At 37.1% G+C, this 22,149-nt stretch overlaps 1 protein-coding gene across 1 annotated transcript in view; it reads left to right on the top strand.

The window, feature by feature from the left end:
* The window catches only part of EMCN (endomucin), a 95,870-nt gene that overhangs the window by 51,176 nt on the left and 22,545 nt on the right, over positions 1-22,149 (top strand). Inside the window, exons 5-6 of the mRNA XM_035030161.1 lie at positions 10,706-10,744; positions 21,895-21,987. Coding sequence (XP_034886052.1) covers positions 10,706-10,744; positions 21,895-21,987 — 132 coding nt within the window. The remainder of the gene's footprint in view (positions 1-10,705; positions 10,745-21,894; positions 21,988-22,149) is intronic.

Raw genomic sequence — 22,149 nt, 5'->3', positions numbered from 1 at the left:
TAGAAAGAAAATGTAGCTTACTCAAATTGAAAAGGACATCTATGAAAAACTTATGGCAAACATCATACTAGATAGTTAAATATTTCATGCTTTCCTCCTCTTAAGATCTTGAACACAGCAAAGATGTCCATTCTTACCACTTCTATTCAAAATTATAACTAGATAGTACAATAAGGTGATGAGACGTAGGTAGGTAGGTAGATAGATCCATTCATGCAGATTGGAAAGGAAAAAACAGAACAGTTTTTCTTAGCAGACTACATCTTTATGTAGAAAATTAAAAAATCCACAATAAAACTACTAGAACTAATAGAGTATTTCCTATCACAATATAAGATATACAAAAATAAATCATATTTCTGTATGTTAACAATGACAATCCAAAAATAAAATTAAGGAAATAGTGACATTTACAAAAGTATCAGAAAGAATAAAATATTTAGGAATATATTAACAGTAGAAGTACATGATTTGCAACCTGAACTAAAAAATATTTCTGTGAGACATTAAATGTCTCAATAAATGGAGAGACACTACATATTCATGGATTGAAAGACTCAATATTTAAGATAGCAATTCTCCCCAAGTTGATAAATAATTGATTAATATATTAAATTCAATCCATATCAGAATCACAGAATCACAGCAAATCATTAGAAATTGATAAGCTTATCTTAAATAATACATGGGAATGAAAAAGACCTAGAATAGCCAAAACAGTTTTGTCAAGGGAGAACAAAGTTGGAGGACTTACATAAGCCAACTTCAAAACTTACTCTAAAGCTATAGTAATCAAGACAGGGGTTTTTGAAATAATATTCAAAGTAACATTATTCATAATAGTCACACTGGGAACAATCCAAATGCCCATGAACTGGTGAGATGGAATATTCCATTGGATTTTCCATTTGAAATGGATTTGGAATATTCTAAAACATAGGATATCCATACACTGGACTACTACTCAGCAATTTAAAGAAACAAATTAGTGATACCATTATAACACTATGAACCCCAAAACCATTATGCTCAGTGAAAGAAGCCTTTGACAAAACATTACATATTCTATCATTCCATTTATATGAAATATCCAGAATGAACATTCTAATAGGGACAGAAACCACATAAGTAATTGTCTTAAAGCTGGAGGCAGAAAGTCCCACTGGAGTTTTTTGTATTGAAAATGTTCTGAAACTGGCTTATAGTGATGGTTGCACAACTCCATAAATTTACTGAAAATTATTGACTTGTATACTTAAAATGATAAATTTTGTTGTGAATTTCTTTATAAAACTTGGTTTAAAAACAAAAGGAAAGAGAATATTAAGCTAGGCCAATCAAATTTCCTTTCCATGTAATCTGAACTAGGAAACCCAAACAAACAAAAGGGTGATTAACTGTGAATCTCGAAGCAGCAAGGTTTCAGTAGAGTGAGTCTGAGACAGCTGTGGTGACTCCTGGGCATACCTCTGGCACGAGCAAGCAGATGTTATGAGCAAGTAAAATTGATGGGAAGAATGGGGAGAAAAAATGTGGGGAGATGAAGAGACTCCATGAGAGAGATGACGTTATTCATGAGAGACAGAGAGAGTAGTGGGACCTAGAGTTCCCCTGAGCTCAGACAGCTTTCTAGCTCCAACCATGTATATCATCACTACAAGTACTTCCTAAATCCTGGTCTCAGGGATATGAAGTAATCAGTACTTTAAGTCAAAATATATCCTGACTAGAAAGGCTAGTCTCTGCCATAACAGCCTTATCATATACCATCCCTTATAAATAATAGAGGCATTCTTGGGATATCCATAGTCCTTAATAAGAAGCAGCTATAGATGACTTACAGTCCCCAAGTCTCTTCTTGGGAGACCTTTAGGGTAGAAGGAGATGGCAGGTGGGAACTGTGGATGTGCCAGGCCTACTTTTGTCTAGAGTCACTCATGGAACATCCATTTTCCCATATTTTATTGTAATTCTCTTTAGCAAAACCTAGAGAAGGTTACATAGAAGGAGCCTAATTTCATTCCAAAACTGTAAAATATTGATTTTATTTAATGAGAAGATCACCAAATAGAGGAATTTGAAGGGCAGGGTCATTTCCCCTTCAGATGTAGGACATTTCCTTGTGGGAGTGTTTTGGCTTCTGATAAGTAGAATATTTTGTAGGCAAAATATGTCTGAAAAGCACCTTTAGCAGACCAAAGCCCCATCCATTTCATACCATGATTTTCCCTCACATAAACAAAGTAAAAGTAAATAGGCATCTGCAAAATGTATAGCAGTTGAAGGTTAAACTCAAATAATTTGAATTCTGCACTAATACCCACTCACTAAGTGACTGATTAGGAATGTCATTCAGTGACCGTGGTGTATTAAAATTAGCACTTTTACAGAAGTGTGTGGTCATACCCATGAGTCAATTAAGACCCCTAATTTTACTTTGATTTATGTAGTACAATGCCCGCTGCATCTCTGTTCTGAGGACTATTGTATTTATTTAGCTTCTAAACACAGTTTGAAGTGGCTTTCTTCTAAGTAGTTTTTTTAAATACACCCACAAAGCCATTTCTTGAAAATTAAGGCACCCTGGAAAACAAGATAATAAAATAAGGGTATTTACTGCTACCCTTTGCCCTTGCCATTTGATTAACCAGTTCTATACTAAGTCCTTTAAATATTGTTATAAAACTGCTATTTTTGGGTAGCCATTCCTCCCCGGATCTCTCTGGTTCCTCAAGGTGCCTCCTGCTTAGTATGGAATCCACTTGATATAATGACTTGGCACACATTTCCATTTATGCCTGGTGAACCAGAAGCTAGCCCAGATTCCTGGTTAGCAGAGCAATGTTCCCTTTCCATATCTACCGATCACAAACATAAACATTCAGAATTAGCGAAGCCAAGACAGAGAGATGGAAAGAGAACAAAGTGATCTTGGGGAATATTGAACAGCCGAAGCTTCATCTCTCCCTTAAACACATGGCAATGGATAGTGACTATCAGATAAAAGCATTGTGGGTACATCATCTCAAGGGCAGATTTGACTTAGAGTAGAGAAGATTTAGTGATATTTATTGCTTTACTCCCTAGAAAGGAAGGGTATAGATCAAAAAGAAGCATGTCCTCAAAGCATTTCTCTCTAATCATTTCCAATTCTCTTTTTTTTAAAAAAGATCTGTTTATTTATTTATTTTAGAGAGAGAGAGTATGAGTGGGAGGATTAGAAGGAGAGGGAGAGAGAGAATCTCAAGTAGACTCTGAGCTAAGCATGGAGCCTGACTTGGGGCTCGATCCCAGGACCCTGAGATCATGACCTGAGCCAAAACCAAGAGCCGGACACCTAACCGACTATGCCACCCAGGTGCCCCTCATTTCCCATTCTCTTAAATTTCTGAGTATTTCTCCTATTTAACTATTTTATTCTTCCTGGAGAAGACACATTCTTAGAATCCTAGAACTTTTAAGATAGAAATTGTCACTAATTTAGTGCTCTGACTTTATAGTTAAATAAATGAGGGCCTATTGAATGAATTAATAAATCAGTTTATACACTACAAGTCTTTTGGAGGGGATCTGTGTGCCTGGCATGCCTCTTCGCTTCTGGGAATGGCCAGCAATCCTTTGCATTCCTTGGCTTGTAGATGTATCCCTTTAATCTCGGACTCTGTCTTTACATGGTCTTTTTCTCTGTGTCCTCGCATGGACTTCCCCTCTGCGTCTCTTCTTCTGTCTGTACTTTCTCTTCTTATACAGGTACCTGGAATTACCAAGATCCTTAACTTCATTACAACTGCAAAGACCCATTCCAATAAGGTCATACTCACAGGTTCCAGGTACACATGTTTTTAGGGGCAGGAAGTCACCATTTAACCTACTCCGGACCAGATCTTGAACTACCTTTGCCACACCTAGATTCTGTCGTCCGTGCATTTGTCATTGTCTATATGTAGGATTACCTCGTTGGGCAGTGAGGGGGGATTTGAAGGAAATGTCAATCACAGGAGTCCCTGCTCTCCAACAGCTACCCTGTGGAGGGATCACGTGTAAAGCTTTGTTGTACAAGTACAAAACTTGCCCTCTTCCTGAGTTCCCTATTTTTGCTAAGGGCTTGAAAATGTGGTGTCCTCTCTGACTCTTTTTGTTCATTTCCCGCATCGGCACATCCTGTTGGTTTCTGAGGAGAGAAGAAAAAAGGAATAGAAAGATGGTGAGGAGAAAGCAAAATGGGTGCTTTTCTTCTAGTAATTTAGTGATTCAGGTATCTGTGACCAGATTTCAAAGCAGGTATGGTGCACACGGTAAGAGATTGGCAGAAAGGGAGGACGACGGCTCTTTCTCTCTCTGGTTGAATTCTCACTTGGCTGAGGAAAGAAAGTGGAATAAGATGATAGGTAGAAGGCACATTGAGATGGGCACTATGCCAATACATTACTCTACTAAACAAGGACTTGGTAGAAATACTTCCAATGATTTTGCCCAGACAGATTTTTTGCTACCTCAGCATATACAATATTACTGACTTAAAATCTGAAGGGAAAGTCTGGCTTTTGTCAAGTGGAAATGAATAGCATGTGTAAGTCATCAGTAGGTTATTAGGTAAGAGTTAATAACACTTGTATATAGTAACTAGTTTATCAAATATATATCCTTCTTGTATAATTTATTCTAGTTCAATATGGAATTTATTTTTATACGAAAAGCATAGGTAACTGTACAATAACCAAATACACATTTTATTTTATGTTTTATTTTTTAAAGATTTTATTTGTTTGTCAGAGAGAGAGAGAGACAGCACAAGCAGGCGGAGGGACAGGCAGAGGGAGAAGCAGGGAGCACGACGCGGGACTCGATCCTAGGACCCTGGGATCATGACCTGAGCCGAAGGCAGATACTTAACTGACTGAACCACTCAGGCGCCTCTAAATAGACATTTTAGATATACTGGTGGCTGAACATGAGAACAGCCTATGCCTAAGCCTTGCTTTTTAAGGCACACACCTTTCTTAAAATAAAAATCAGGCACTTCAATCATGCCAAGGGGAAGTTGGCTTATTGACTATGAAGCATGTTTCTGAAGCGAGATTGCTTAGGTTGAAATAATTGCACAACCATTAATTTGTACTGTGGCCTTTGGTAAGCTACTTAACTTCTCTGTGCCTCAGTTTCTTCATCTGTAAAATAGCTGTAAGATTACAACCTCATGGGATTCTTGTGGGGAGTAAAAGAGATAAAATATAAAGCTTAGAACAGTGTCTGGCAAGTAAACACAACAAATGTTAGCTACTATTTTATTAATAACAATTCTTACACAAGCCAGGCAAAGTTGGTATTTATGACACCAGTTTCACAAACAAGGAAACAGGTTCAGAAAGACTAAATGACTTGACTAGGGTTAAACTAAAAGGATGAAATTCAAACACTGTTTTTCTCCCCTGAGCCCCGTAAACTCTTCACTACACCACACTTCTTCTCATTACAACTATTTTACATAAAGTATCTAAAGGTAGTAGAAAACAACTTGCTTTTAATTGGGTGTATCATATGCTTGACAAGTTAAGTGTTCGATAATTATAACGCAAATTGGCTGGCTGGCTGGCTCCCTGAACATAAGCCTATGATTCTAAGAAAGGTGATTCTCATTATGCAGCCATCAAAAGGAATGAGATCTTGCCATTTGCAACGACGTGGATGGAACTGGAGGGTATTATGTTGAGTGAAATAAGTCAAACAGAGAAAGACATGTATCATATGACCTCACTGATATGAGGAATTCTTAATCGCAGGAAACAAACTGAGGGTTGCTGGAGTGGGGGGTGGGGTGGGAGGGATGGGGTGACTGGGTGATAGACACTGGGGAGGGTATGTGCTCTGGTAAGCGCTGTGAATTGTGCAAGACTGTTGAATCTCAGATCTGTACCTCTGAATCAAATAATGCAATATATGTTAAGAAAAAAAAAAAAGAAGAAGAAGAAGGTAGCAGGAGGGGAAGAATGAAGGGGGGGAAATCGGAGGGGTAGACGAACCATGAGAGACGATGGACTCTGAAAAACAAACTGAGGGTTCTAGAGGGGAGGGGGGTGGGAGAATGGGTTAGCCTGGTGATGGGTATTGAGGAGGGCACATTCTGCATGGAGCACTGGGTGTTACGCACAAACAATGAGTCATGGAACGCTTCATCTAAAACTGATGATGTATTGTATGGGGATTAACATAAGAATTAAAAAAAAAAAAAAAGGTGATTCTCTTGTTCTTCCCCACCAGGCCAGATTTATTCATGACTCTGGTTTCTCTCATCCTGCCCCCCTCATTTGCATGATCCTATTCTTTCTTCCCCTCTTCTTTCCTCCAACTGCTTCTTCCAATTCTACGCATCCATCAAGGGCCTCTACAAGATTTTGCTTCAGTATTTCCCACAACGTAATGAGTGTCACGAGATATGTAAACCATCGGCACTATTATTTATTTAGTGCATTTTTTTAAACCGATGCACTTTTTATTCTTAAATTTGCTTGAAAAGAAAACCATCATAAATGAAAAACCTGTTTCACTAGGCATCAACAGGAGCTATAAAATCACTGATATAAACAAAATATATTTAAATTACAGCTAGATTTTGTTGCTTGCCAAAGGCACTTAGTTTGAGGCTTGCTCATTCTTGTTTAAAAAATAAATCAAGATAAGCACGTTAGATATTAACGACACATTTGCATTAGATTGTAACTTCGAAAGTTCCTCATTGAAATAACCAAATAAACTGCAAGAAGGCTGAAAAGCAAGTAACTTTCTCATTGAATGTTTCAATCTTATTTCAAGTCACCTTCCAGTACTGCCATATGGAACCTCTCATAAAATGTTATGCATCTCAGCCTTTGGAAAACAGTAAATTACCAGATCGCTCAGCCTCATTATTTCTTTTGTGAATTGCACCATTTACCTATGCCACTTATTTGGGAACTTAGAACATTTCTTACATGATATTTAATTCATTTGTATCATTTCATGTTGGCAGATACAAGAGGAATTCTCAGGATAACGCAGTCTTAGGCACACACAAGTCAAGGTTTAGCCAAACCAGAAATACAAGTTGACCCTTGACCAACATGGGTGTTAGTGGTGCTAACCCCCTGCGCAGTAGAAAATCCCTGTAGAACTTTTGATTTCCCAAAAAGTTAATTACTAATAGGCTTCTGTTGACCTTACAAGTAACCTAAACAGTTAATCACCTTGCTTTGTGTGTCATATGCATCACATACTGTATCCTTACTATAAACAAAGCTAGAGAAAAGAAAACACTATTAAGGAAATCATAAGGAAGAGAAAATACCTTCATAGTACTATACTGTATTGAAAAAAATCTATGTATAAGTGGGACCACACATTTCAAACCTGTGTTGTTCAGGGGTCAACTGTTTTATAACAGTTATAATGAGGGCCAATGCAATGTATAAGCGAATGATAAGGAAAACTTGAACTGGTCATAGGAAATTATTTTTAGGCAAATCAGTAAAGAATTATATATGGAATATACATGGGAATGGCCGTATATATTCTTTCTCGTTGCCTGTTAAAGATATGTTCTACAGATGACTATATACAGTTATATATGCATACATAGCTAGAAATACAATATCCTTTGTAAGATCCTTTAAATAAACCCTATTTGTCAAAGTTATTTGTTGTATTGCTGTTTAAGCTTTCTGTTTTAAAAACCAATTGAGTGAAGTCTAGCTTTGGATTAATGTGGATGAAAGTTTAGAAATTTAGAAGTTCATTGGCATTTCATAAGACTTCCATCTCATATTACAGAATCAAACTGGACACACAGATTTTAAGTTGCCAACCACCCTGACTAGGGTTTTGGTCTTTACTAAATATCTAAGTTTGAGAATAGCTTAAGAGAATGCACTACACTCATTTGCCATCTGACTTTACTCACTTTGCTATAGGTCAGAGTTTGGACTTTTCTCAAAACCTGTGCATTATGAAAGTTACAAGTAAAACTCAGGAATAACTGCAAATGTCTTCACATTTCATTAATTCACACTTAAACCATGTTCCATAGCATTCATCTTTATTAAGCTTTTATACTGACAGAACTGAGTTTAAATTGGAAGTGCCATATGAAAACATTTTATTGTCTTCAAAATAGTATCTCTTTGATTTCAGACCAAAAAAAAAAAAGGCATATATTCTAGTTTTGATTAAATATTTAAGATTTGAGCAGAATTTTGCCCTCAGAATAACAATATATGCATTAACATATAAAAGTCTGGATTTCTTAGTACACTCAATATAAGGGTTTTGAAAAAAATATTATTTTTTTAAGATTCAGCCTTAGACATAGTTATTTTTCTTTAAATGACATGTCCCTCTAAAATTATTATGCATTTCTGAAGGCTGATTAAAAAAACTCAAATAAAGAATAGTCAGAAGGTTTTGTCTGATATGAGTTTAAAATTTTTTCACTCTTAATGAAGTCTATCAGCAAGAAAGGTTATGACCTGATATTAATAGCAAGAGGAACAAAGGGTTTTGATTTTCTTTGTATCCTAATCCTCTAGCAGCTGATAAATAGTTTAAGTGCATCTTCCAAATCCAGCATTATGCCATGTTCAAAAGTATTTTAACTAGTTATCAAAATAGAAATTAATTACATAGGTTTTCCATGCAGAGTAGTTTATTGGATAGAAAAGCTGTCCTTTTTAGGAGAAGATGGACATTAGAGTGGCCAGACCTGATTTATAGTCATTGTCCCCATCTTGAGAAAGTAGTTTCACTTTTCTCAGCTAATATTTGTAGATTTGCAGAATGGGAATGATATCTCCCTTGCAGGCATCAGCATAATATGTGGAACTGATTATAGAGTTCCCTTTAAAAATGGTAGCTGTCATTATCCAGCTAGCAATTTTAAATAAATCATTTTCTTTCCTTAAAAATTGAATTCAAGTAAGCAGAATTTGTCTTATTATTACTTTTATTTTCTATTCTCACTCATTCTTTCCACCTTTTTACTAGAGACCTGGTGGTAGGAATCACGGCTCTGAATAAAACAAATCTCTGTCCTCATGGAGTACATTCCACTGACAATAAACACAGTTAAAAAAAATTAAATAAATGTCACTGTAATAATAAAAGTACTGTTGAGCAAATGAAGCCATGTGGTAGACTAGTTTGAAGAGAGACATAAGGAGACCACTTCCGGTGAGGTGGTTGGAGAAACCTCTCTAAGTGGTGACATCTGAGCAGAGTCACGAAAGATAGAAGGAAGACAGAGTGTAGCCCGAGAGAACACCAAGACATTGGGAAGAGCAGGCAGAGAAGTCTGAGGCAGGAAGAGCCCCATGACGTTACCAACCAATCAGGATGAAATAGGGCTGAATGGTTGGGAACAAATTGAGGAGCAAGGCAGGGGCCATGTGGTGGAAAGACTTACCAGCCATAGTAAGAGGAATAGGGAGCCATTAGAGCAGCGAAGTTTAAATTTAAGTAGATTTTTCTAGGTGACTATTGCAGGGAGAGAGATGGATGCTGGATGAACAGTAGCCAATTAAATAGTGAGTATATTTGGAATATATTTTGAAGCTAGAGCTCATAGGAATGAAAAAAAAAAGGAGAATCAAGAAAGGCCACTATTTTTTGGCTTGTGCAGTTGGGGGACAATGGTACCATGTGTTGAACCAAGAAAGCATGGGAAGAAGCAGATTTAAGGATACCAGTCAGGAGTTCTGTTTTAAGCATGTTAAATTTCAGATGCTGATAGACAGTCAAGTGAACACACAAAGGATGCATGGATTTTTTTTTCTTTTTTTGAGAGAGAGAGAGTGCAGGGGCAGAGGGGCAAAGGGAGAGAGAATCTTAAGCAGCATGGAACCCAACCCGGGGCTCGATCTCACTACTCTGAGATCATGACCTGAGCCAAAACAAGAGCTGGATGCTTAACCCTAACTGAACCACTCAGGTGCACCAGCAAATGGGTATTTTAAACTATCATTAATGGGTTTCTCTTTGTTTCAAAATCATTTTCTGTATTTGTCACATGACAGATTTTGTTCATGGTGCATATACGTAAAGTTGTTAAAGTGATGTTTGATTATGATTTTCTCAAGTAATTTTATTGTAGCAAGGTCATCTGAACTATATTTACTTTAAAGGAATTCCCTAAGTTTGAGAGGTATCTGTCTGAACCTTCCTGAAACTTTTTCAAGTCAAGAGATGTGTCATATCTTAGTGGGAATATGACACATGGTGGTGCCACTCATGAAGCCCCTCCCAAAAGATCTGTAGTTGTCTGCAATATCCTGGTTTACTGAGGATGTAAAATTGGACCAGATGCTCTAAACCAGGATTCAATAAACTATGGCCCACAGGCCCAGTCTAGCATCCCACCTATTTTTCTAAGTAAAGTTTCTTTGGAGTAGAGCCATACTTACTCTTTAGGTATTATGTGTATGGCTGCATTCACAGTACAATGGCAAAACTGAATAGTTACAAGAGAGACTTAAGACCCACAAAGCCTAAATTATTTATTATTTGGCCCTTTAAGAAAAAAATTGGTTGACCCAGTCCATATGATTTTATGATTTGAAGAAAAGTGAATTAGAAATGAAGTAGAATCTATATCCATTTACCACCTGTAACAATTGTGAAATTAGATCTTATATTCAATATTTACTTTTAGTGATTTTCTTTTCTTTTCTTTCCTCTAAAGCTGAGAATCAGAGCTCAATCAAAACAACAGAAGCACCAGGTAAGTTAATTTTCTTCTCTCTGAGAATATTCATGAGTAAAATCCCCAAAATGAGATAAAGGAGATCAGTGTGAGAGCAGGGAAAAATAGTACAAGGGAAAACATTACATGGCAACTAAAATGTTTAGGAGAACTTGCATTAAAAAAAAATACAGACCAGAAGATAGGATGTGCCTGAACGCTCTGTGGTGAGAGTGAGTGGAACCAGCCCTGGTAAGTTCATGAAGCCTGTGGAAGTGTCCTCTGCCCAGAACCCACTGTTCCTGGTCTGTTTCTGCGGTTGGCCTGCCCTCGCCCAGAAGTATAGTGTGTCCGTGACTGTCTTCTCTGTGTTTCCCAACACAGCCTGATCCTGGCAGCCCAAGAGTTGATGTTAGAAGCCACAGTTAACAGCCTAAAATATGATCACTCCAAGAAGTGCTTGTGTTTTGTTATCCTAAATTTTAAACTGAATAAATTGAGGGTGATGGCGTAACAGGAATTGAAAAAGATCGTTGGGCAGGGAAAGATGGTACCATTGAATGTTTCTGTTGTTTTGAAATCGTAATTACTTGGGAGACTTTTATCTTCCTACATCTTACCTCTTACTTTTATAAATGACAAATCTCTTAGGTTCTCAATCTTGGTCACTTTTGGTATATATAAGAATGAGAAATATGTGAAATAAACGTAGAAGATCACGTAACTTAAAAAAGTCAGAAAAATAAAGCCATGAAGATTATGACCAACTCGGTTTTCACAGCAAATGTACTAAATAATCATCACAGTCTACCTTCCCCATCAGGTGTTTAAGGAACTCAAAACTGAAATGATTATGCTGTTAACTTTTAATTATTTATCTTCTATACAATATATCTCATGAATAAAAAGTTATTTTGATATTAATCCTCTTTATTTCACCTCATCACTATATTTTTTTCATTCTTATTTCCATTTACATAGTCTAGAAATGCACTAGAAAAAGCACTGGGAAAAACACAGCAAAACAAAACATAAAAACAATGCATCCAAGCAAACAGGACAGCTTTGCATTGGTTGATGGTTTGCACTGTTCTGGAGAAGTGCTTACCTTCTGCTTCATGGACTGGTCATCCAGGAGAAGTTATAGATGGAAGAGAATTGAGAAGTTGCCAAAATCATCAGCTCCTTAAAAGGAGGGATTGAAGCACCCTTTAAGAAATGAATTTACAAAATGCCAGCTTTAATTATAGTTGATTTTTAACTATAATAAAAAGCCCATTTACACTATTTAAATTTTGAGTTATAGAAACTAGTTGCCCTAAAACAGATAATAAACACATCATTGATTTGAACAGTGGATTAAAAAGAAGTGAGACTGATTTTATAAACTATGAGAAAGTCAGTCTTAACTTCAGGGATATATGTTATGGGTAAAGACTAAATCCAGACTCACTCAAAAAGAAAAAAAAGTGTAATGACAAGGTATTCATTACACATCTGTTGACAGTTGTAATCATTTGTTTGTTCAGTCATTTGTTTGTTATCAAAGATGTTCAAATATCAAATTTGTGAAAGTCACCCATATGATCAAGAATAGGCATCTTACTTGAAATAATTAACATTTTTTTAGGTGGAAGTTGAGGTAGAATTCTAGCCTGCAGAATTACTATTATTACTTCTTCCTTTTTAAAAATATAAGCTAATATGCATTTAGCCTTTGATTGGATCATATGTCATTCTCACATTTGGCATTTTCTTTCATATTATGCATCCAGCTTTCATTTTCTTGGAAAAATTATGTTTTACCACTGACTTCAAAAACTATTATTAAGGGTATAGAAATTGATGGTTGTTTTTACATAATACTTTTTTGGGTATTCAAAATATGTAAGGCAACTGTACATAAAGCATCAATTATAAGAAATTGTACATAGATATAATGAAGAAAGATAGTCTTAGTAATAGGGAAATGATCGATCAAGGTCTGAAGACATGGCCATTCAGTCCATTCAATAGAGGAAAGGTAGTATGAGGTGGATCATTGTGTTTAACAATGCCAAGCATGAAAAATTCATGCTCAATGTCTGAAGTATGTGGGAAAGTCAAACCTCACCTACCGACTGTAACATATATGGTAAGACCAGAAATTTTGTATGATACTATACTAAATACAAAGAACCGTATATTCAACCAACCACCACTAACCCAGGCATTTAATAGATAGTTCTTCTGTTTCATATATGTAACACTAGCTAAGAGTTATGCGTGATACCTGGAGCCTGCCTTCTTACCAAGAAGACTGGTCAGCATGGTAAAACAAAGAAACTAAGAAACAAAAAAACTGTAAAATCTCTTGTAGCCATATAGGTCCACAATGATGTGTCATAGGCAAACTTCAAACTTCTTAACCTTAGCTTAAGATTGGAGAAAGGAGAGATTTTTTTTTTTCTCCATTTAGCTGTGGTTGTGTTAGACATCAGATTTAGAAAAGCAGTTTAAGGAAGATGAGGAAAATGTTCATGAAAGAAGTGACTTTGTAGCTTCCAGATTATTCTGCCTACTCATTTTTCTAGCCCTGAGTTCAGAGCTAATGAGGAAATTGAAAGAAAAAGTCATGCAGGGCTATTTATCCCCTAGAGATATATGCAGGAATCATATGGCCATCACAACAATTTTAAGCAATGATGGAATTCACTTTTCTTTAGCCTTATCATTTTTCCACAGACAAGCAGAGCTAATAATGTGTCCTTGAAAATGAAACTCTCGATTTCTTTGAAAAGAGACCTCAGATTTGAAGAAAAAGGGACAAACATGCCTCAGTGTATTGGGAAAGAAAGAAACCATTTGCCTTCAATTTTCTGGAAAATACAACTATATTACTCAGGGTTCTCCAGAGAAACTATATATATATCTATGTATAAAGATTTATTGTAAGGAATTGGCTCATGCATTTTGAAAACTGAGAAGTCCCAAGATCTGCAGCCAGGAGGCTGGAAGCCTAGAGACCCAGGAGAGCAAATTGTGTAGTTCCAGTCCAAGGCCCGAGAACCAAGACAGCCAGTGGTGTACATTCCAGACTGACAGCCAGCAGGCTCGAGACCCAAAAAGAGCCAATATTTCAGTTTGAGTCCAAATACAAGGAAAGACCAATGTCCCAGCTCAAAGCAGTGAGGCAGGAGAGTTCGTTCTTTATTTCTTATTTCCTACTGAGGGGGATTCAGCCTGTTTATTCTATTCAGGTCTTCCATTGATTGGATGGAGCCATCTGCATTGGAGGGCAATCTGCTTTATTCAGTCTACTGATTCACATGTTAATATCATCCAAAAAATACACTCATAGACATATCTGGACTAATGCTTGGCCAAATATCTGGGAACCCCAAGGCCAAGTCAAGTTGACGCATAAAATTAATCACTGCAACCACATTCCCATAGTGATCAGCACAACTTGAGAACGGTCTCCTTGTACCCATCTTCTTTACTTTTTTAACTGTGTTTCACAACCTCAATTGCATTGTAGACATTAATTTTGATGGAAAATTAGAAGCCAGAACAGACATGACAAGTCCTACCAAACCTGCCCACTGGCCTTCGGAAAGGAGAATGCTCCAGCCGGGCATATTCGTTGTGCTCAACACCCTATGTAATGCTTGAGAATTGGTTGCTGACCTCTAGGAATTTATATAACGTGAATCATCAATCCTTCTATGCAGAAGGTTACTTATCTGAGTTTTCTAACTTTGAATAACAGAATCTTGAACCAACTGTTCAGGTAGAATCCACTCAAGCTAGAAATATACCTATAGCAAAGCAATATCTAGAGGCTTATTATTTTTTTAACTTGGAAATTTTATAATATTTTAAAGATTAGTTGAGAATAAAAGGACTCACTAATGGAAGATGTCAATATTGATGTGATAGGGTGCCTGGCTGGCTCAGATGGTTAAGCGTCTGCCTTCGGCTCAGGTCATGATCCCAGGGTCCTGGGATCGAGTCCTGCATCGGGCTCCCTGCTAGGCGGGGAGCCTGCTTCTCCCTCTGCCTCTGCCTCTCTCAATCTCTCTCTCTGACTCTCATGAATAAAATAAATAAAAACATTAAAAAAAAAGTATAAAAAAATATTGATGTGATAGGGTCTGCCATCAACTTTCACTTAAGAAATTGTATAAATCTGGGAATAGCTAAGTGATTTCTCCTCTAGTTCAGAAATCTGTGGCATCTCCAAGAAGTTCTTGTGTTTCTCTAGTCTACAGGGAAGGTCACAAGAACTCACAGTCTCAACTGATTAGCTACCCAGCGTTCACTTTAAGAACCAATACGTTTTAATGTTATTCCTAATGGTGTGTGCCTTATAAACTCTACAGTGTGCTTTATTTAATATATTAGGAATAATTCTCTCTTCTTGTATGTATCTGCATGGACTGATTTGGCCCATTGAAGGAAGGAGGTGTTTAGTTTGTCTCGATGGAAAGAAGTTTGTCTTGATTGGGGTCTAAATTGAAATAGGCTATATTTTCTGTAACAGAAATAAGAGGCATGAACTTGTAACTCATTCCTGTTGAAATGCAGCAGCAGGCAGCATAGAGTCGTGTTTGACAACACAGACTTGAGAGCCTATGTGGAAATCCTGACTCTGCCATCTCCTTGCTGTGTGACTTTGGGCAAATCACTTCATCTCCCTGGGCTTCAGTTTCCACTTTGTAAAATGCAAATATTTACAATGCAATAATTGAATGAATTAATATTTGTAAAACACTTAGAACAGTGCCCGACACATAGGATCCCAAAAAGGTTTTAATAGAAAATCCTGTTCAATATTTTAATGTCCATATTTTGAAATGCTTACCTTCATATTCTCAGAAAGCATAACACAGTAAAATATTATAAAGCTTTTCAGTGTTTTCAGGTCCGATTTTTCAAATTGTGAATTTAAGGTAAGATGATGTTTCTATGTTAGGGGAAGGGTAAGAACATTCTAAACCTTTAGTATGCTGAGAAAAAATTTCATTGATTTCAATGATAATGATGCCGTTAACAAGTAAGAGGAACTTAACTCACTTAAAAGCTGTTGGTTACCTGGTGTAATAAAAAGGGAAAAGAAGGACTTTTGGGTCCTACTTGGTTTATGTCTTAGTTCCAAGCCATATCTCTCAAGTTTAAAGCACAAGATTAAAAATATTTCAGAATAAGATGATTAACACAGTGCGTCATTCATTCTTTGTATATTGTATACAACTTTCTGGAAATTAATGGCTATTCATATTCAAATAACAAAAAATACATCCTTCTTCAACATATAATTCTACAAAGTTATGTAAAGTAAATCAATCTCCATTCACAGTTATTAGTGGGTTAGAAGATTCTGTTACCCAAGGTGAGTCACATTGATGACGCAAAGCAAAATGAAAAAAATCTGAGGTAAAACTTTTTTTTTTTTTTTTTTTGCATTGCTTTAAGAGCACACCAAGATTGGGACACCTGGGTAGCTTAGTCGGTTAAGCGTCTGCCTTTGGCTCAGGTCATGATCTCAGGGTCCTGGAATGGAACCCTGCATCAGTGGAGATTCTGCTTCTCTCTCTCCCTCTGTCCCCACCCCACATTTGTGTGCTTACTCTCTCTCTCTCTCAAATAAATAAATAAAATCTTAAAAAAAAAGAAGAGTACACCAAGGTCAGAAAGGTAAGGTCTTATGAGAACAGAGAACTTCCCTTTTGATATTTTGCCCATTAAGTAGACAGGGCATACCATTATAGGTGAAAATACATTCTAACTATGATAAAATCTGGATTGAAAAGAACCTTGAGAAGAATCCAAAATCTTAACGCTAGAACAGACTTCAGGGATCATATCAGCATATTCCCCTCCCAAAACATAGAATGGTACCAACCATACTCATAGCATTTATTGTCCCCATCACTTATATGCCACTTACTTATAGAAGAAACCATTTTTTCTCTGATAATGAAAACCTAGAGTAGACTGTGCTTCTTTTTCTGAGTGTCAGGATATTGAGTCAATTCTTACAGGAACACCAGAAACTGTATTAATGTTTGGTATTAATTCTTAGAAGGAACCTGTTTATTTCATCCATTTGCATTGGTTCTGATTTCCTATTTCTATTGTATTCATCTTGTGGTATATGTCATTGCTTCAGCTCCTCGGATCCTTTTTATTAAGAGTTAGCTCATAAGTAAAATTTAATAAGCAGTAACAGAGGCTCTCTTAGTTTGATCCCTGACATATTGTTTTGTCTTATTCTTTATTTCTTGTTTCACATCTATCCACTTTGGGCTGTGCTTCTCACCTCCCCTACAAGGATATAAGCTCCTTAAATGCAATAACTACCTTTTGTACTCCACTCTATTTCTTTCAATATCTCCTGTTGAACTGGAGTAGGTGTCTATTTTTTTCTTATTGTAGAATGAATGAAAATATTAATGATACAATGATCTTAAACCTGTACCAGTCCAAATATGAAGATACAAAAGGTATGCCCATTAATTCATTTCATCTTTAACAGTAGTCACTTCTGCCAAAAAGTTTGTTTATCCATAAAGCAAAGATTTACAGACCCTACTTCCAGACACTGTTCTAACATTTGGGAAACATCAGTGAGCAAAATATTATCCTTGTCCTCAAGGGTCTTAGTTAGAAGGTGGTCAATGTGATGAGAAAGAGAATGCACAGCAGTGTAGGAAGAAGGGCTTAGGAGGGGAAGAAAGGTGGGGACCAGTTTGCAGGACTGAAAAAAGTGGTCAAGGTAAGCTTTCCTAAAAAGATTTGAGTAAGTACGAGGAAGTGAGCAAACCAATGTGTGAGAGAAGAGCACCCAGGCTTGAGGAGAGACCCTGTGTGTTTCAGTGCCTGCACTGAGTAAGCGGGGCAGGAGATTTGCCAGGCAGATTGCCTAGGCTTTGGAGGGTTATTGCAAGGACTTTGGTTTTTTCCATAAGTGGAACGTGGAAATATTGTGTGTCTTGAGCAGAGTAGTGACATGATCTGAGTCATATTTTATAAATATAAATCTGAGAGCTAAGGAGAGCCTGTCAGATGAAGCAAAAATACTTTGGAAATTTTCCAGGAGAGAGATGATATTAGCTTGGACCAGGGTAGTCACAGGGTAGGTCGCATGAAGTTTCCAAATTCTCTATATGTTTCGGAGGTGAAACCAATAGATATTCCTGCTGATCCTGCATGTGGGGTAGGATGAAAAAGATGAGGCAAAAATAGCTGTGAAGTCTTTGGCCCAAAAGATTGGAAGGAATGATTGCCAGATGGGAAACCTGCAGATAAAGCAGAAGTTCAAGTTTGGACATGTTGAATTTAAGATGTTTATTATTTGCTGAGTAAGTATGTGGCTTTATGCATCTGGAGTTTAAGAATGAGATCTGGGCTGGAAATATAAATTCGGAGATCATTGGGATTGATGTTGTATTTAAGCCTTGAAATTGAATGAGATCATCAAAGAAATTAGTGTAGTTAGAGATGAAGACCAAACAGTAAGCCCCAGGACCCTCTAAGATTGTGAGTCAGAGAAAGAAAGGGGAACCAGCCAGAGACCAAGAAGAATAAGCCATAAGCTGTGCTCCTGCTGGTAGCCACGTGAAGAAAAAGTGTTAGGGAAGAGTGAATGATTTATTGTGTCAAATGCTGAAAAGTCATTTTTAAAAATGAGACACGAATCCATCAAATTGCAATTAAACACAAGTTCCAATTATGGGAAACAATCATTCGATTCAATTGAGTTTAGCCCCTCAGGTACTTAACTTTAAGTGTCCACATATTAGAAAGAAGTGTAGGCAACATACAAGAAATAAAAATAGAATATATAGTTTTATTTTCTTTTTCATATAGAATGTCTTATCCTCTACTGCCAATCACAGTTTTCTCCCATTAATATCTATGTATCTTATATACTCTCTTGTAAGAGGGCAACAGGGACTCCTCTAGCCTGAGTATCTCCTCAGAGGAGTTTCTGGCTCCAAGAATAAGCCTGCTTTCATATCTTTGCAAGGCTCAGTCATTGGCTGGGGGCAGCCTGGGGGAGGCATGGCATCAGCAAGAACACAATGATGAATTTCAGAAAGCAGGTGAGAAAGCTTGGTCAATTACACTGCCCGTAGTTGGAGGTTCCTGGCTTGCAAACTGGGTATAAATTATAACACAGCAGGGGCACCTGGATGGCTTAGTTGGTTAAGCCTCTGCTTTCAGCTCAGGTCATGATCCCGGGGTCCTGGGATCAAGCCCCATGTTGGGCTCCTTGTTCACCAGGAAGCCTGCTTCTGCCTCTCTCTCTGCTGCTCCCCCTGCTTGTGCTCTCTCTCTCTCTCTGACAGATAAATAAATAAATAAAATCTTTAAAAAAATGACACAACATATCTGCAATTAAATAATCATTATAATCACCAAAAGTCAGGGTCCCACAGTAAATCTATGTCATGTAAGAGTGCTATACACTCCAGTTATTCCAATTCCTGGTTAGAGAAAAGGAGCATCCAAAAACATGGAGGTGTCAGAATAGTCTATTGCATTTATTTTTACATTAAGAATTTTTGAAAAAAATGGGACAAGTTGACTTTAGTTAAAAAGTACAACTCTTTAGAGGCCTAATCACAATATAATAAAAATATTATAAAATAATATAATAATAAAATATTATAAAATAATGTAATATAAAGATATTAGTATCAAGTACTTTTCTAAGCAATTTAAATTTAATTTTATCCCTTTGGCTTTACAACACTATGATACAGAACTATTAAAATCACCCCTTGTACATGTGGAGACTCAAGCACAAAGAGGTTAAGTGACTTGCCCAGCACTCTATAGGAAACAAGTTCTACAGTCTGATTTGAACCCAGTTATTCTGACTTCAGAATCATGCTCTTAACTACTCCACTATACTTCTCCTGTACCTCCTCAGCCAATGCTGTTTTAGTAGTAATGTAGCATAATAGAGTCTCAACAAAATCCACAGAGATCATCATCTCTGAACACATCATGGATCCTTCTGTCCTAGTCACAGAAAGAATTCCATTAGGACCACAATTTATTAATTAAAAGCCAAGAATAATAATTTCACTGATATGAGCATGCTAATAGGGTTTCTCAAATTGTGAGTTAATTTCCAAATGTGGGTCATGACCACTATTGGAAAAATTAAATAAAAGACAATAGAAAACAAAATACCAGAAGGCATCACAAGTAATAGAGGTAAAGTGTGAGTGTGTGTGTGTGTGTGTGTAGGTGTGTAGGTGTGTAACAGATTCAGACATGATTTTTTAAAATATTTATTTATTTGAGAGAGAGAGAGAATAAGAGCATGAGTGGGGGAAGGGCAGAGAGAGAGGGAGAGAGAATCTGAAACAGACTCACTGCTGAGCACTGAGCCCAACTCAGGGCTTGATCCCACGACCCATGAGATCACAATCTGAGCCGAAATCAAGAGTCAGATGCTCAACCAACTGAGCCACCCAGGCACTCCCAGAAATGACTTATTAATTGAAGGTTGCAGTTAAAAGAAAAACAAAATTTTTAAAGGCTTTGTCCAAGGAGCCAATAAATTCTTCTTTCAAAAGGGTTAACTCTATTGCCAACCCCCATGGATCATTAGTAATAACAGTTGGCACTGGATAATCAACATGTGTTAAGTAGGAAAGTTTGGAGTTTTATCTAAACCACATAGGTTATATTCAGAATTGTAACCACTTAGCTTGTCTATGAGACGGTAGTAAGATCGGATATGGAGTCCTGAAAATTAACCCTTGGGAAATCCCAGGTAATTTAATCAGCCATCTTGTTCTCTACCAACACAATCAAAAGAGCAACGTTCTCACTAAAACACTTGACGCAGGAAAAAGCAGCTGAAAGTACCAAGGTTTCAGCTAGTTCCCACTCTTTCATTTAATATTTCTTTTTTTGCCCATTTAGTGCACTAGGCTGACATTTTTCTTTGTTCTTATGGGCATCCCACAGATTTCTTGCATGGCAAGAACGGTAAAGACTCCAAACGTTATTCTTCCCCGACAGATGTCAAAAAGGCATGAGCATGCACTGCGTGCTGGGCTGTGGGTGGCAGAGGGAAAGATCCAAGGCAGTCATAGGCAATATCAATTTCTCTGATGCAATTATACACGTCCTCAATACTCCACAGGGGGCCATAAGTATGAGAGATGCCTCTTGCTTCAGCCAAGCAGCCAGCTCCATTTCACTGCACACCAACTGCAGGTAGAGCTCCATGTGGAGTATGGTGGGAGTTACGGCCTTCACACCACAGGAACTTAAACTTCAGCGGTGAGACAAGGCAAACAGGTGTGATCAAAGGAGATCCCTTTAAACTATATCCTTTGAAAAATAATTCTTTTTCAAAATCATTCTAAATACAAACGGTGTTTTGTCCCAAATTCACAAGAACAAATACTCCAAGCTTATAAAGCATTTACATATTCATATTTCCTTGCAACTTGTTGAGATTAGTGGATGTTGAATAATGCATTTTTATTTACAACTTTTGTTTCAGGCCTTCTGGTGGAAGATGGCAGATGTTGACTTAAGTAAACTAATAATAATAATAATAATAATAACAAAATTAAAAATTTCTTTGGAAGAAGAGCATGAAACAGTGGCAGAAATGCAGTTATTCTAGAGAAGGCACATACATGTAAACAACGACTGAGCTTTAAGGGTGAAAATGAAGGAATCTTCCTTGATATCTTCCCCAGTCCTTTTAACCAAAACCTCAGTCTCAATCTTTTCTAAGAAACAGGATAAAATCTGAAGTCCTGTGCATTTATGTCTATTTTAAGTTGTGTGTTGGGAAAAAAAAATCTCTATCCCCCAAAGTTGTAATATCTGAAATGTGACGACTGCTTTTGAATAGACTTGCGTCCCACAAGAATGTCATGCAGCGGGTGATACAGACTGCAGCCTAGGATGAGACATAACTCCAGCTTTCTTGGCCAGTACTTCAAGACGTGATACTGATACCCAAGTTGTGTGATTCCAAATTTAATCATCTCTACAGGAGGAATAAAGGAACTTATGATTTAGTGTACGATTGTGTGTATCCTATGATTCCACAATAAACAGTTTTCACAGGTCCTCAGAAATGCAAACTATTAAAATCTGCAAAGAGATTCAGTAAGAAGAATTAACACCCTCCTCTGATTGGATTTGTGATTTCCCTACAGTTAACCCTCTACATCCAGAGGCGTCACCTTCTAACACCAGTACATTACCCTCGATCTCAGTAACAACGCCAGGAAACAGCTCCCAGTTTCAAGGTATGACTTCCGTGTGCATGAATGGACATGTGCTTTCCTTGACCCCTTCTCACCAAGAACACCCTACAAATCTTTTTTTTTAACAGCTTTATCGAGCTATAATTGAAATACAAAACAAAACTGCACATCTGCAGTAAAATAGGGACACAAGGAAACTTTGAA

This window comes from Mirounga leonina, unplaced genomic scaffold (genome assembly GCF_011800145.1).
Source record: "Mirounga leonina isolate KUSES-001 unplaced genomic scaffold, KU_Mleo_1.0 Mir_357, whole genome shotgun sequence".
Lineage (NCBI taxonomy): Eukaryota > Metazoa > Chordata > Mammalia > Carnivora > Phocidae > Mirounga > Mirounga leonina.
The sequence above is the reverse complement of the archived record's forward strand: the minus strand, read 5'-3'. Positions and strand labels throughout refer to the sequence as shown.